Source organism: Sceloporus undulatus, chromosome 6, assembly GCF_019175285.1.
Source record: "Sceloporus undulatus isolate JIND9_A2432 ecotype Alabama chromosome 6, SceUnd_v1.1, whole genome shotgun sequence".
NCBI lineage: Eukaryota > Metazoa > Chordata > Lepidosauria > Squamata > Phrynosomatidae > Sceloporus > Sceloporus undulatus.
In genome coordinates, this window is record NC_056527.1 from 53963094 (window position 1) to 53979522 (window position 16429).

The window sequence follows — 16429 nt, forward strand, 5'->3', positions numbered from 1 at the left end:
CCTTTGTTGCCTATCCCCAAGTATTACTCTCAAATCATACATAATTTTGGCCCCAAAACCTGCCCTTGATTTATACATGAAGTTGACTTATGGTTGAGTGTATATGGTAATGTGCATGGAAGATCTACACAGATTGAAACTAGACAAGAAGGAAATTGAAATAGTAAAAGTGTTCCCATACCTTAGTTCAAACACTGATCAGAATGGGGACTGCAGTCAAGAAGATGACTAGGAATAGGGGAGGGCAGCTTTGAAAGAATTAGAAAAGATCCTACAATGTAAAGATATACAGCTGAGCAGTAACTGAGAGCTAGACAGTGAGGAAAGCAGATAGGAGTAAAATCAGTTAATTTGAGATGTGCTGGAAAAGAGTGTTGAGGATACCTTGGACAGCCAAAAAAGACAAACAAATCTACAATAGATCAAGCCTAAAACCTCCTTGGAAGCCAAGATGATAAAGTTGAGGGCGTTGTACTTTGGTCATGTCATGAGAAGGAATGAGTCACTGGAAAAGACAATAATGTTAGGAAAGGTGGAGGAATGTAGAAGGAGAGGAAAACCACATGCTAGATGGATGGACTCTATTAAGGAGCTCATGGGCATGCATTTACAAGACCTAAGCAGAGCAGTGGAAGATATCTCAGTCATGTCTCATCCACAGGATTGCCATATCGGGATTGGTTTGAGAGTGGCTAACAACTACAAAAAAAAAAAAAAAATCAGAACAGAACAACTACCCAGTAACCAACACTAATACCATAATTTAAGCCCAAATCTGTAAATAGATCAATATAAACAGAAACCCAGAAATACAAATAAGTCCCACACTCTCTGTGGGAAACTATTTTAGCTCTAGCAAGATTAACAGCAACAAAAACTATAACCCCAGCAAAAACCTTTCATGGACCAAAGATAACTGCATGCCAGTGACAACCTTTAATTCTAGTGCTTGTGGCCTGAATCTAGGTTGAGCCATGCTTCAAACAGAACCATGGAAATCTATGGGACAGACAAGCTACCATCAGAATCAGTGGGACTAACTTAAGCTCCATTGTTTTCAGTGGATCCAACCCAGGATTGACTCACATGACCAATCATCACACTATGGCCTGTGATCAACAACTACTACAACTATTGCCGTATGTGAAATAAATGTGTAAAAGACCCCATTGAAAGATCAGGACCTTTATGGAGCCAAACAAACTTTGTGAAGTCATTTCGGGGACTAAGAGAAAAAATATGAATAATCATGAAAATAGATACATGTTACTCTTATTCAACACTTTACAACTCTAGATTAACAACATGCTCAGAAATCTCAAACTACTTTTCTAGAACTGTTTCATGCTGTTTCAAAATACATATGGTGGAAAGAGATGTTTGGTGGTTTCCCCCATAAAAGAACTGTGATTTGTAATTTTTATGTATTATTTAATTTATAGGAGCTTTCAGAGACATATTCTTCCAATGGCATTCTGAAGTGTTGTATTTGCAGTGTGATGTATTTTATTTGAAGGAGTTATATTATCAGTTTATTTGTGGTTTTAACATAGGGATAATAATTATATGGCCCAAAAGTTATATGAACCCTCACAGGCGCCAACAATGTTTTCTACTTTACAAATGGGGATTGGACTTTCTGGAAGCTTCCAGGAGTGATAATTCTCCTTAAAAACAGGGTGTCTTGTTTTGCATTTCTTTTCCCCACAAGTGCTTTTATAAAATGCAAATGGACTTCAAACCACTTTAGATTTGTATTTGAGGATTTGCATGGCCTATAGCAGGTTTCCCAGGGGTAAAAACTGACACACATGCACAACTTTGCCCAGCCCAGGGCCTAAGATTTAGCTGTGCAGAGGTACCTCCACCTTTTTGCAATTAGAAACTAGAGGTCAATATTTTTCAAGACTAAGGCTGCAGATTCACACTGCAGAAATAATCCAGGTTGACACCCCTTTAACTGCCATGGCTCAGTGCTATGGAATTCTAGGAATGTATGTTGTGATACCAGAGCTCTCTGACAGAGAAAGTAAAATGTCTCACAAAACTGCAGTTCCCAGAATTCCATAGCATTGAGCTATGGCAGTTAAAGTGGTTTCAACCTGGATTATTTCCGCAGTGTGGCTGCAGCCTCAGTTTCAGAAGTACCAGCCATTTCCCACAAAAACACAGCAAAAATCATGCAGGATCTTTATATTATGACTTCAAAGTACCTGCAGAAAAGATATCCATTGCACGTTTTAACTCCCCCCTGCTACGTTGATTACTGTTGGCCAGGTCCACAAGGGGAGTGGATGGATCTCTCATATTCTCCAGTTCAGTGGCAAACATGCTACCATCAACAAAGCGCTCTGGTGCAATATAACACGTCCTCCTTCGTGATGTATCAAAGAAATAATTGAAATCTGCAGGGTTGTCTTCTGGGAGGTAGGTTGGTTTAAAACTTGCAAAATCTGTTAGAAGAACCCAGTTCCAGCTGGTCACCATGACATTCTCAGTTTTGATATCCCCGTGACGGACCCCAGATCTGTGTGCCTGGTCCACTGCAGTCAAGATCTGGAAGGCTATCCATCTCTTCTCAATGTTGTTTAGGAACGGCCGAGTACTAATACGGTCATAGAGATTGTCTCGAACATATTGCCTGAAGAGCATGGCTGCTTTCTCAGACAATGTGGCTTTCTGAAAGGGAAGACAGTTTTGTGCCGAGTGCAGTCTTATTTTCAATTCCTCCAGCTCTTGTTTATAACTAGTTAAGGGCAAGGTTGGATCTTGAATGGCAAATACCTTGACAACCACCAGACCTTCTCGATGCTTGGCTCGGGCAACTTTAAAAAAAACGAGTACTCCCCAAACTTTTGTCATATTCAAAGTCATGGATGTCTGAGAAATAGCTGTCAACAGAAAGGATCTGGGAAGGGGCAATACCAGCCAGCTGGTTTCCCATGGCAGCACTTTTCCTTCAATGCCACAACTCCACCTAAAGAAGAAGAAAAGTTATTTGTTCATTTTGGTTGAAGTATTCCCTTTAAAATATCTAGATATTCTTTTCGAACAACACACAATATAAACATTTTATTATGAAACATAAAAAAATACCTTTTGTCGGGTGGCTGCATTTTAAATAATTCATGGAAGTTTAACCCATTGATTAAATCCTTCTTGTTTTATTAATATGGCTCAACCATGTAAACCCACTGGGTGACCTTGGGCAGGCCATACTCTCTCAGTCTCCGTAGATGGTGATGACAATCTACCTCTAAACAAATCTTGCCAAGGAAACCCCATTATAGTTTTGCCTTATGGTCACCATAAGTCTGAAATGGCTTGAAGGGACACAACAACAAAAAGATCATATTTATAATGTAATTTAAAAGTAACATAAAAGGAGTAAAATTTGGCCCTAAGGGGAGACAATAAAGAACCTGGTAGTCCTATGCTGCACACAAAATTTATTTTGTGTACAGTTCTGGTTATGGCCCACTGCACTAGTCTCTAGGAAGGAGTGGTAACCTAAAGAGGTTACTGAACTACAATTCTGATGGGAGAGTAAGTTCTGTAAGACTAAATTCTTGCAGCAATTTCTGCAAGACTAAATTCTGCCAGCCCGTACTTTAGCACGCTTCATGACAACTAAGAATTACATACCTACATGATAGAAGGCCCATATAAGAAGTGTTCCTTTAAGAATGAACCTGATACAAATGTGCTTGTTTTACTGTATATACTCATGTACAAGTCTAGAAATTTTAGTTTAAAAATTGACTCAAAAAACCTGGGTCAACTTATCCACAGTTCAGTGTAAGTACTATCTGTTGTTGTTGTGTACCTTCAAATTATTGGAAGGGCTCCTCCATAAGCCTTCAGATTTCTGCGATGTTCCTCCTCATTCACAAGACCATTGTTACTGTGTGCACTTTGATGGCTGCCTGTCCTGGAATCGAACCCTATGTCATTAGATGCATCTGATTTTAAAAGTGCATTCTCCCTATTAACTAAGCAACTCAAATTATCACTATTCCCACTACTTTTTTTCCATTTTCACTGGTGCAATCAAACTATTATCAGCAGGGCTTTGTGCAACAGATGTGTTTACAGAGCCAAAGCTCATGACTGCTGCAATCTAAATAACCATTAACATTGCAAGACAAAGGGAAGAAGGGACATCTGAACAAGCCTCATAAAGCCATCCTTCAGACACTGAAATGACTCCATCATTTTAGACAGCAAAACTATTATGTGAATTCTCACCCAACAACTTTGAAGGATTCTCCCTTTTTGAAGCAGTATCACCCCAAACACTGAAAGTCTCTCTCCCAACATTATTGCCTTCTTGGCCAATTTCCACTATACTGAAGAACTGCACAGCTATTCCCAATTTCTTTCTGGGGTTTATTTATCCATACAGACACATTTTTTTTTCCAGCAGAAGTCTTCATCTATCTTTAGCAGTTCTGCATAACTTCTACCTGGGCATGTAACCTTACTGGGAAAAAAGAATGGGTGAAAAGTGGTGCACTCTCAGCTGCACTGTGTTTTTCCTTCTTTCCCTCCCTCTCAAACATACCCTGACATCCCTCTTCTTTTGCAGTGTGTGCTTGCATGTGCCTTTAAGTTGGCTATTGACTTATGGCGACCCCATTAATTTCATAGGGTTTTATTAGGAAAGGAATACTGAGAGTGGTTTTGCCAGTTCCTTCCTCTGAAATATAGCCCAGGGGTAGGCAACCTGCGGCCCGGCGAGGCCTTGGGACCAGCCCCAGCCTGGTCCTGCCGCTGATTGCCGCTGGGGCCTTTGGCCTCTCGCGTGAGGGGTATGGTGGGGCAATTGTCTATAGAAGCCTCAGAAACATGCATTTATCTTAACATTTTTTAAAAAATCAACATTTTTTTCGCGTGTCCTCCATTTTTTAAAAAGTGTCCTCCATTTGAAATTTTTGTCCTACATTTGTCCTGGTTTATTTATTTATTTAAAAAAATATTTAATTATTTATTTTTTTGGCTTCGGCCCCCCAGTTGTCTGAGGGACAGCAACACGGCCCCTGGCTCAAAAAGGTTGCCTACCCCTGATATAGCCTATAGCACCTGGGATTCCTCAGTGGTCTCCCATCCAAGCACTCACTTTGCTTAGCTTCCAAGAGCAGACAGTATCTGGTGTGTGTCTTTAGGATCACATCCAAATCTGGAAATTAGGGCAAATGTGGTATCTCTTTGAATCGGTGACTTTGGGCCAGTTACACTCTCTCAGCTTCAGAGGATGGCAATGGCAAAGTCCCTCTGAAAAACGTGCCAAGAAAATCTTGTGATAGGGTTGCCTTAGGGTCATCATAAGTCAGAAAGGACTTGAAGGCACACAACAACACAACAACAACAACAAGCTTGCAACATTCTGGTGCCTTTAGGACAGAGTGACCAGACGTCTTCTTTTTCCAGGACATTTCATCCTTCTTCCCAGGAAGAATTCCAAAATGTCCTCCATTCTGAGCATGACTAAGAAGCACAGTATGAATTTATATTAGTGTTGTTAGCTTTTATTTGGCGATGCCCTCCATTTTTCTTGAATGTCTACACCTTTGCAGTGCCTTGTCCTTTTTTGCAGTTAGGACAACTGATCGCCCTGCTTTAGTATCCCTTTGCATAAGTCACCCTGGGCAAGTGACACTCTCTCAGCCTCAGAGGATGGCCATGGCAAACCCCTTCTGAAGGGAAAGGATTTGAAGGCACACAACAATCACAATAAGCTTCCAACATATCAGAAAAGGACTCTGGTGCCTTTAGGGTCCCATCCCAAGTCTGGAGATTAGGGAGAACACAGTGTCCCTTTGGGCAAGTGAACCCTGGGCAGGTGACACTCTCTCAGCCTCAGAGGATGACCACCTCTGAAGAAAGGGGCCAAGGAAACCGCATAATAGGGTTGCCAGAAGTCAGACAGGACTTGAAGGCACACAACAACAACCACAAGAGGAATGAATTAAGGGTGAGGAGGGGAGGGAGACACACAAGCTTGAGAAGCCCTTCTGTCAAAGGGAGGCTGCATCCACACTGGAGAGATAACCCGGTTTGGAAGCGCTTTGAGTCTTTGTCTCACTCTTTGCTATGGAATTCTGGGAGTGGGCCCACAACAAACTCCAGCTCCCAGAATTCCATAGCCTTGAGCCAGAAAGAGTCGAAGCAGTGTCAAACCGGGTTATTTCTCCAGTGTGGATGCAGCCCACATACCCCTTCGCAAAGCCCCCCCCCCCATGAGGAGCCTCATCCTTCCTTCCTTCCTTCCTTCCTTCCTTCCTTCCTTCCTTCCATCCTTCCTTCCTTCTCTCCTTCCTTGCCTGGGCTCGACTCACCAGCTCTGGCCCCTCAGCTCCAGGGAGCCCAGCCTGGGAGCCTCGGCTGGCTCTGGGACGCGGAACCGGTTGTCTTTGCACAAGAGAGAGGAGGGATGGAGGGAAGGAGGCGGCCTTGTGAGCTCACATCCTGGCGAGGAGGGATAGGGAAGAAAACAAGCCAGAGGAGGAGGAGGAGGGCCTCAGCCAGGCCTTTCACCGGCCGCCCTTCCTGCCTCTCTGGCCTTGGCTGAGGGGAAGGAAGCCCACGACAAAACACACTGTAGAAGTAGCCCAGTTTGAGACTGCTTTAGCTGCCCTGGCTCAGTGCTAGGGAATAATACTGGGAATTGTAGTTTATTGTGGCACCAGAGCTCTCTCTGACAGAGAAGGCTAAATGCCTCATAAAACTACATTTCCCAGAATTCCCATCACTGAACCAGGGGTGATTAAAGTGATCTCAAAGTGGATTATTCCTGCAGTGTGTTGTGTACTTAAAACTATCTGACAACTAGAACAATCTTTCTAGGGTCCTGTTTACACTGCAGAAATAATCCGCTTTAACTGCCACGGCTCAGTGCTAGGGAATCATAGGAATTGTAGTTTCTTGTGGCACCAGAAAACTCTTCTGCGTAAATGTCTCACAAAACTACAGTTCCCAGGATTCCCTAGCACTGAGCCACGGCAGTTAAAGTGATCTCAAACTGGATTGCTTCTGCGGTGCGTTTTGGACCTAAGGGGACCTCTACACTGTAGAAATAATGCAGTTTGACACCTCTTTAACTGGCATGGCTCTGTTCTACAGAATCCTGGGATTTGTAGTTTTGTGAGGCACCAGCACTCTTTGGCAGAGGAGGTAAAGGCCTTGTAAAACTACCAGTCCCAAGATTGCATAGAATGGAGCTATGGCACCTAAAGTAGTGTCAAACTGCATTATTTCTGTAGTGTAGATGCAGCCCAAATCTCTTTGGTCTCAAGTCCAGCAGACTTTGAGCTACACTGGCCCTCATTGGCATTGCAACAAAAAGCCCTGTTGGATCTTAGAAACTGACAAAAACCTGCCCTCCTTATCCACAGATTTTTTTTTATCCACAGATTCAAACATCCACAGCTTGAAAATGTTTTTTTTTTAAAAAACTATAACTTCCTAATAGCAAACCTTGATTTTGCCATTTTATATAAGGGACACCATTTTGCTATGCCATTATATTTAAAGGGACTTGAACACCCACGGATTTTGTTATCCATAGGGGGTCTTGGAACCAAACCCCAGTGCATAACAAGGACTCATTGTACAGTATATTCAAGCTGTAAATAAAGAATCTGTGGATATGGAGAGTTGACTGTATATGATGGACAGATAATGGGGGGGGAACTGAACTATTTCTTAGTAAACCGACATGTTTTACAGACATATTGGACAGCAAACAGGCCTCACCAATGTTGCCTTGATTGACCAACCTTTAACCTGAAGCTGTGTATCATCCATGCTCCATTACAACATGAGTGGAAATCATGCAACTCTCCAGATGTTAAACTACAGCCTACAGCAGTGCTAACCCAAATAGCCAATGATGATAACTGCTTGGAGTTGTAGTTCAATAATATTTGGTGACACACACATTTCCAGCCAGAGGATAATAAGTCGATGTATTTTTAATTTTGGCCACATGATGGCTCTATTTTCCTAAATTGACAAAAACACTTGACATATTGAGCTGGTATAATGCGTGAGGTGCTAGTAACTTGTTCAGTGACATTGTGCAGACATACAGTACTTAGCAGTATTGTTTAGGGGCAGGGGCAGTCACATCTGATATCAAAATCAAAAATTCATGACTGTTTCCAAATGTTATCATGCGTGTTTCTAAACCAGGGCGGGAAATTGGCTGGCAGTGTGTGTGTATGATAAGCTGTTTTGTATAGATAGCTCCATGACTAAAGAAAAAAATTAACCTGAGTATAACCTAAGTACAATTATTTAAGGTTCCAGGAAAATGCATTTCTATACATACACAGAAAGTGAGCATAATCTGTATTTTCTCATGCTTTGTGTGCTAGATAGTATATCCTGTGCGTGTGTGTGCACAACCTTCCTGACAATTTATGAATTGTATAAGGTTTTCTTTACCAGAGACTACTAAGTAGTGGTTTTGCCAGTTCCTTCCTCTGAAATATAGACTACAACATCTGGGATTCCTTGGCAGCCTCCCATCCAAGTGCTGTCCACAGCTGACCCTGCATTGCTTCCAAGATCAAATAAGATCTAGTGCCTTTAGGGGATCCAGGTGTATATACAGGAGACAGCTATTTTGGCCTCATCATACGTTGCCTAGTAAGTATTTAGTTTCATAGATACAGCCAACCATCCTGTGGTAAATAAAATCTTCAGATTTATTCTATAACTTAAAGTAGTGAGAGAGAGCATTACTAACTGGGGAAGAAAGGAATGGCAAATTGAAGGCAGAAAGGAATGGTAAGATGAGGTTAAAAGGGGTTGAAAAAAAGATCAAGCCCTCCAGACCAGAAGATAAAATGGCTATAAAGGGAGCAAGGCTGAAGAGAGGAGGTCTGCTGACAAATCAGACTTGACATACGGAGTCTGGTTTAATCAGTGCCTCACACACAGATCTCTACAAAAAGCAACACAATTACTGTTACAAACCTAAGGTAATAGAATGTATAACACAACGACCAGCTAGGAGCAGAAAAAATACCTATTAATATAGATAATATGTAGTACATATCCTAACTGATACTGGTAAGGGAGTTTTCAGTAGGTGTGTTATTACAGTTTCTCTCCTAATGGTGGAAAAAAAAATCCTTTGGTTTCTAATTTCTTTATCTTGTCTTAGGTCATGAAGAATCAGTCCAGACAGTATCATGGTCAAATTGTTGTATTCCATTGCCTGTTCACAATGGCCTAGTAATCCTAGTCTGTTTTCTAGTTGCACTGTGTTTACATGCCTTGCAGTATCTTTCCCCTATTACTTTTCACCAGCTGAATTACATTTATTTTTGACTTCGTTATGCAAATAACAGCAGTAAAATGTTTTGCTTTCATTTCTGTTTTTCAACTATATCCACCAGACTCAAGCGATTTGCAATACTCTTCCTAAACTACCAACTTTGGCAGTTGAAGATCCAGTGCCCCCAAGGGTACCTTTCAATTACACTCATCTGTAGTACTGGGTTTGATGCCAGTGCAACTGGCTCCAGTTCAAGGACAGTCACAGCAACAGCATGAGTGAAATTGCATCTGCGATTCCAACACTGTATTTCAGATACCTTGAAAATTAAAGTAGGTGTGGTGGCAGTTTTGGAGAGTCTGGCACATCTTTGCAGTTGGGGTCCAGCCTACTAGCTGTAATACATTCCCCTTCTCTCTTGATAGTTGTACTGTTCCACAAATCTTTTGCCCTCATTTAATCATCTTACAAGTATACCCCTGCTTTTATTCTGTAAATACATTTAAACATATGTTTTAGTTTTGGATATCTGCTAAGAAAATATTTGTTTAAAGGACAAAGGAGCCAGGCTGTGAGTTCAGTAAACAAATACTAATTCATAGATGAAGTGCCAGTGATTAGGAGAAAACATCTTAAGGGAATTATGCAAGAGAGAATTTCAATAATGCAATGAGCAGCAGGAACTGTTTTAAACCAAAACAAACAGGGAAGACTTCACTGTATGGGATTTCTCTTGCCTTACAGCTGCAGCACTAGGTTAAAAATGCATCATCACCATTTACTTTTGCTATAAGGGTTGACACTGTGGGACTGTAATAGCGAATATAGTGCTATATTAAGTACTACTTGGAACCACAGCAGTCTGTGAAAGATTCATGACTCGTCAGCACCAAAGGAACCTCATACTGAAAGGACTGTCCTGAAATTGTTTTTGTTCCATAAAGTTGAGGCTGCTTGTTGAGACTGCAAGCTGGAGGAACACATTGGTTTACAGCTTACTTTCTATTGCAATATATGCACATGTACTCGAAATAAGTCACACCTATTTCTGTGCATTAAGTCTCATTAGAAATGAGTTCACGCGAAAATGTTACCTTCCTGATTTCCTTGGATTTCCTTGGACATGTACATATCTGTGTCACGGAGGTCATAGCCTCCATGGGGAGGGATTTCAATTCCTGCCCCCCCCCCCCAGCTTGCATACTCTTTCAATGACACCCAGAACCACTCACATAGGGTGATGTTAAGTCTAAAAAGTCCTCAGAGAGGCAATTAGACAATCACTAGCTGCATGATAAACATCTTGGTAGGGCACTTCCAGGTAGTTGCAAGATAAGGAGCCCAGCAGGGAGAACAGACTGGGAAATTTAGAGTCCCGAGAAGCAAGAAGCATTCTAATAAACCAGTGACGGGAAGGGGCCTGAGAACATGAGAAAGAGTGTTTCATGTGTATTAGCCTCCCTTGCCCTCTTTACCTGGCTAACTTGCCTTTCTCTCCCTATTTGTAAAGGGACACTTGTCTCACCTCCCTCCAAGGTGCTGAGACCAGGGATCTAGGACCAGGCAAGGTAGTGCCTCTGGGAAGGCTGCCTCTTCCACAACATTTTTGTTGTATATCTGTTATAGTCATTGTATGCTTTATAATATACGAAAATACAAGATGGAATCAATTTTTAAAATCAGTTGCTCATATCAACTCTTCTGAGACAAACACTGTTATCAGCATCTACTGATAATAAAATGTTAGTATGATTCTAAAAGGGGCTGTAAGAATAAAAATATATCAACCTATCATGGAAAGTATATTAGGGTGAACATCATGTAAGACTTTACCATCTTAACAGTCCAGAAATCGTTGAAAAACGTTCCTTCATAGCCACCTTCTGGACTACCAGATTCTAGATTCTACTGATGATCTTAGGCCTGGTTTAGTATATGGGAGGAGAAGCATTCTTGAGTGAAGTCCCTTAATTTTATATTCCTGGTTTTAACTGAAATGTAGATTAATTTATTTTCCTCCTGGTCTCTTTAATCTGACAGCAATCAGTGTTTCAAACTGAACATTTGCATTCTTTCCCACACAATCAAATAACTTCACCTACTTTCCCTGTAATGAATAAAACAATAGCTGTCATGGCTACTGAAGCAACATAAACAAGGCATGGCACTTCTGATTTTTAAAAAGTGTCTCAAGGTAGATACTTATCAACATTTCTTTTTCAAACCAACAAATCACAAACTCCAGCAGAAGAATGCCATTGCTCTATTCCCAACAGGGAATTTAAGCACTGATTTCAGGAAATGGTTGGTGGTTTGGGTTTTTCCTAACTATTCCCAAATCTCTAACAATTTCTAATGAGCCAGGAGAGAAATTCTGCCTTCTATGTATTCTTGGACTCATACCAGCCTGAGGTTGCATCCTCATTGCAGAAATAATCCAGTTTGACACCACTTTAACTGCCATGGGTCCATGCTATGTAATTCTATCATTCCTAGAATTCCATAGCAAGGAGCCATGACAGTTAAAGTGGTGTCAAACTGGACTATTTCTGCAATGAACATGCAGCCTCTGCTATCAGTACTGATGGGGACCAGAGCTACCCTGTACAATAGGCAGGATACAGAGTGAGACATATGCAATTAAGTATCTGGAAATGAACTCCAATATTCCTTCTAGCCAACTGCAGAGGCCAGTCCTGCCACAATATTACTGTATTCTCAACAATAGGAAGGAGTTCAGAGATTAGACCTTCTATGCAGAGCTGTTTTAATAAAAGGGCAACTATTCTGCAAAGTTAGTTTCTGTTTTTGAACAGGAAACAGGAGTTACACTAATTAGTACACCTCTTTTCTTCAGTTCTACAAGAGAATTTATAGTAATGTATAAATAATTATAAAATAAATAATTATAAAATAAATGATGAGGCTGTAGCTTCACTTTGTCTCCCACAAGAGAAATGTGTTTATTAATTTTAACAAATAAGAATTAAATCTGTCTGAAGTCTGAATTATGGCTAATTTAATTATGTGGTTGTAATATTTGCCAGTCCTTTCTGACAATGAAAGTCATCAGACTGGATCTATAGTTTCCTAATAATTGGAGCAGATAATTAAACAGAGAGTCTGTGAACATCTAGAAGGCAATGCCATAATCACAAAAAGTCAACATGGGTTTCAGAGAAACAAGTCATGCCAGACAAACCTGATCTCTTTCTTTGATAAAATTACCAGCTTGGTAGATGAAGGGAATGCTGTGGATATAGTATATCTTGATTTCAGTAAGGCCTTTGACAAAGTTCCCCATGACATTCTTGCAAACAAGCTTGTAAAATGTGGGCTAGACAAAGGAACTGTTAAATGGATCTGTAATTGGTTGACCGGCCGAACCCAAAGGGTGCTCAACAATGGCTCCTTTTCATCCTGGAGAGAAGTGACCAGTGGGGTCCCACAGGGCTCTGTCCTGGGCCCAGTGCTATTCAACATCTTTATCAATGACCTGGATGACAGTATTGGGAGCATACTTATCAAATTTGCAGATGATACCAAATTAGGGGGAATAGCTAATACCCCAGAGGACAGGATCAAGATTCAAAATAACCTGAATAGACTAGAAAGCTGGGCCAAAGCTAACAAAATGAAATTCAACACGGAGAAATGTAAGGTATTGCACTTAGGGCGGAAAAATAAAATGCACAGATATAGGATGGGTGACATCTGGCTGAATGAAACTACGTGTGAAAGGGATCTAGGAGTCCAAGTAGACCACAAGTTGAACATGAGTCAACAGTGTGATGCGGCAGCTAAAAAGGCCAATGCTATTTTAGGCTGCATCAATAGAAGTATAGTGTCTAGATCAAGAGAAGTAATAGTGCCACTGTATTCTGCTCTGGTCAGGCCCCACCTAGAATATTGTGTCCAGTTCTGGGCGCCACAATTCAGAAAAGACATTGAGAAACTGGAGCGTGTCCAAAGGAGGGTGACAAAAATGGTGAAGGGTCTGGAAACCATGCCCTATGAGGAACGACTTAGGGAGCTGGGGATGTTTAGCCTGGAGAAAAGAAGGTTAAGAGGTGATATGATCGCCCTGTTTAAATATTTGAAGGGATGTCATATTGAAGAGGGAGCAAGCTTGTTTTCTGCTGCTCCAGAGAACAGGACCCGGAACAATGGATGCAAGCTGCAGGAAAAGAGATTCCACCTGAACATTAGGAGGAACTTCCTGACAGTAAGGGCTGTTCGACAATGGAATGCACTCCCTCGGAGGGTGATAGAGTCTCCTTCCTTGGAGGTCTTTAAACAGAGGCTGGATGGCCATCTGTCAGGGATGCTTTGATTTGGATTTCCTGCATGGCAGGGGGTTGGACTGGATGGCCCTAGTGGTCTCTTCCAACTCTATGATTCTATGATTCTATGATTCTAATAAAAGTTTCTGAGTTTTTACTACTGAGTCTGTGTTTCTGAACTTTGGTATCCTGCTAGATGTGACAATGAATGAGGTAATTTTCTGGAGCAATGTGACTAAAGCACAGCACTGTGTTACCACCTCTTTTTTTTTTTTTCTGATGATGTATCATAAAAACTTCACAACTTTCCTTGCCTTCATAAATGATAGTTAATGAAGTGTCCTAAGACAGGAAGACATAAAATAATGATGTAGCATCATTTTTTTTTCACGTGGAGAGAAGGGAGATGCTATCTTGGGGGTGCACATTTTTTTTAAATTGGCCTAGTACATTTTGAAATATATTTTTGTTTCAGGATCACTGCCAATAAGAACATGTTATACAGCATAAACTAGAATATTTTAAAAAATATTTATTGTTTATAGAAGGTAAAACACAATTAAATCACCATTCTGCTTTAAAAGCCACAAGCTAAAATACAAAATGGAGGTCTCATTCAGAACTCCAGAATTTTTTTAGGTCCCAGCCTCTCCAGTCTTTTTTTTAGTCCATATTTGTGGTTCTGTGCTGCTTGGCCCATTTGGAACATCTGCAATTATTGATATATGAATTTTATCACTCTCCAAAATACTATGAAGATGTGTGCAAAACATAAAGTCAAGTAATGCATTGGCAAGTTGCTTGTTGGCTCAGTGAGATGTTGCCAACTTTTGTTTTTGCCCCAAGCTTTCAGTCAATTGGTTTGTCTGAAAAAAAGTGTGGGGAGATGGTACACCACATATAAATTTTCTTACATATACATTCACTTGACAAAAATGTAGCCCAAAAGCTTTTTGGGTAGTTTTTTTAAAAAATAATGTTGTATTTTATTTTTGCTTTCAGAACTAGTGGATATAGCAGAGATGGGAATTGTGCAGCCCTTGAGATGTTGTTGAATTGCAGCCAAATCACTATTGGGTTCTCCAGCTTTGGCTATGATGCTAGGTCTATCAGAAGTTGCTTGCAGTCTAACAACAATTTGAGGAATGAATGATTTCCACCTCTGGTTTACAGGAAGAAGAATCTTTACCTCTTCTTATAATAGGTTTGGCTGGGAGATTCTGGGAAATACAGTCCAAAATGTAAACTCTGTTTGAATGCTGCAGAAAAGTGAGGAAATACTTTGGTGAGCTATTTATTACAGTTAGACTATTGGTTTGTAAGCAACCTCTTACACAGAAGCTGCCAGATGTACACATATACTGTAGAGGATTTCTCAGTATTGCTAACACTCCCCACCATTAAGTCAGAGTGCTCATATACAAGTATAGAGGCAGGTGTTGTTGCAAGCCATCATTTGACAATATGCATGCCTACTGTTGCTTCACTCACTGAACCTAGATGGACACATCAGCTAACTTTGTAATTAATGCATGACAAACGTGCTTAAAATCTGTCTCCTTTACCTTTGACTACAGTAATAATAAAAAAAAATACCCAGACACTCTTGTAATGCTGACTAGTTTTCAAATTCCCCAGATCTGTGCATGAGTTCATTCCAATTAAAAATGGTTCCCATAAGTATCAGTTATCAGATATGGGAAACGATCAAGGTCTTACTGTCAGTTGTGAAAAGATTATTTGATTCTAATTAGTCAACACTTCTTCTGACGCTAGATGGAAGTACAGCTGATTTTTTTTACCACGCTATGAACTTGTCATTGTAAAATATTACAGGCATGCAAAACATCAAGTCAGGTAATGCATTGGCAAGTTGCTTCTTGTCTTAATGAGATGTTGCCAACTTTTATTTTTGTCCCAAGCTTTCAATCAAATGGCTTGTCTATTTTGGAAAACAAACAAACCAGGGCAGGCGGTAAACCATTTGCTTACATATACATTTGTTTACTAAAAAGTCAGAAATATGCGAAAAACTGTTGCCAAAAGAGTTCTGGGCATCATGTGGAGAGGAAGAAATACTGACTCTATGATCGAACAGCTAACATAATTTAAAAAATAAATACAGACTAAATGCATATTAAACAATTTAATGTTAAAACAGTTTAAAAGCATTATGCATTTCAATTTTGGAAGAAACCACATCTTATGTTTTTATTTGGTATGGGAAAAAAGCCAACATTGTTGCTAATTGGACCTCCAAGGTTGCATCTACACTGCAGAAATAATCCATTTTGACATCACTTTAACTGCTATGGCTCAATACTATGGAATTTTGGGAATTCTAGTTTGTTGTGGCATCAGAGTTCTCTCACACAGAAAGCTGAATGTCTCACAAAACTACAGTTCTCAGAATTTCACAGCATTGGGCCAAGGCAGTTAAAGTAGTAGCAAACTGGATTATTGCTGCAGTGTGGATGTGGCCTAAATTGAAGGCGTTCAACAAACAGGGAGCCACAACAGAGAAGGCACTCTCTCATGTTCTCCCATAGTACATTGGTCCTACTGATGGAAGAGAGTGGGAATCCCCTTCCCAGCTAACCTCAACCCTTGGGGAGAGGTACTCTTTCAAGTACTGGGGTCTCAAACAGTATGTTTGCCCTGGTGGCGCAGTGGTTAAGTGCTGGCACTGCAGCCTCTCACAACCACAAGGTTGTGAGTTCGATCCTGGAGGGCTCCGGGGTCAACTCAGCCTTGCAACCTTCCGTAAGTTGCTAAAATGAGTACCCAGCTTGTTAAAGACAATTAGCTTACACATTGTAAACCCACTTAGGGAGTGCACTAAGTGGTATAGAAATATACT

The 16429-nt window shown here is 40.6% G+C and overlaps 1 protein-coding gene across 1 annotated transcript in view; it reads right to left on the reverse strand.

The window, feature by feature from the left end:
- PIK3R4 (phosphoinositide-3-kinase regulatory subunit 4) overlaps window positions 1-6492 on the reverse strand; it is a 33236-nt gene extending 26744 nt beyond the window's left edge. Inside the window, 3 exon segments of the mRNA XM_042472990.1 lie at window positions 2214-2835; window positions 2837-2977; window positions 6339-6492. Of these exon segments, the coding sequence (XP_042328924.1) occupies window positions 2214-2835; window positions 2837-2944 (730 nt within the window). The 5' untranslated portion in view covers window positions 2945-2977; window positions 6339-6492.
- Window positions 6493-16429: the final 9937 nt, after the last annotated feature.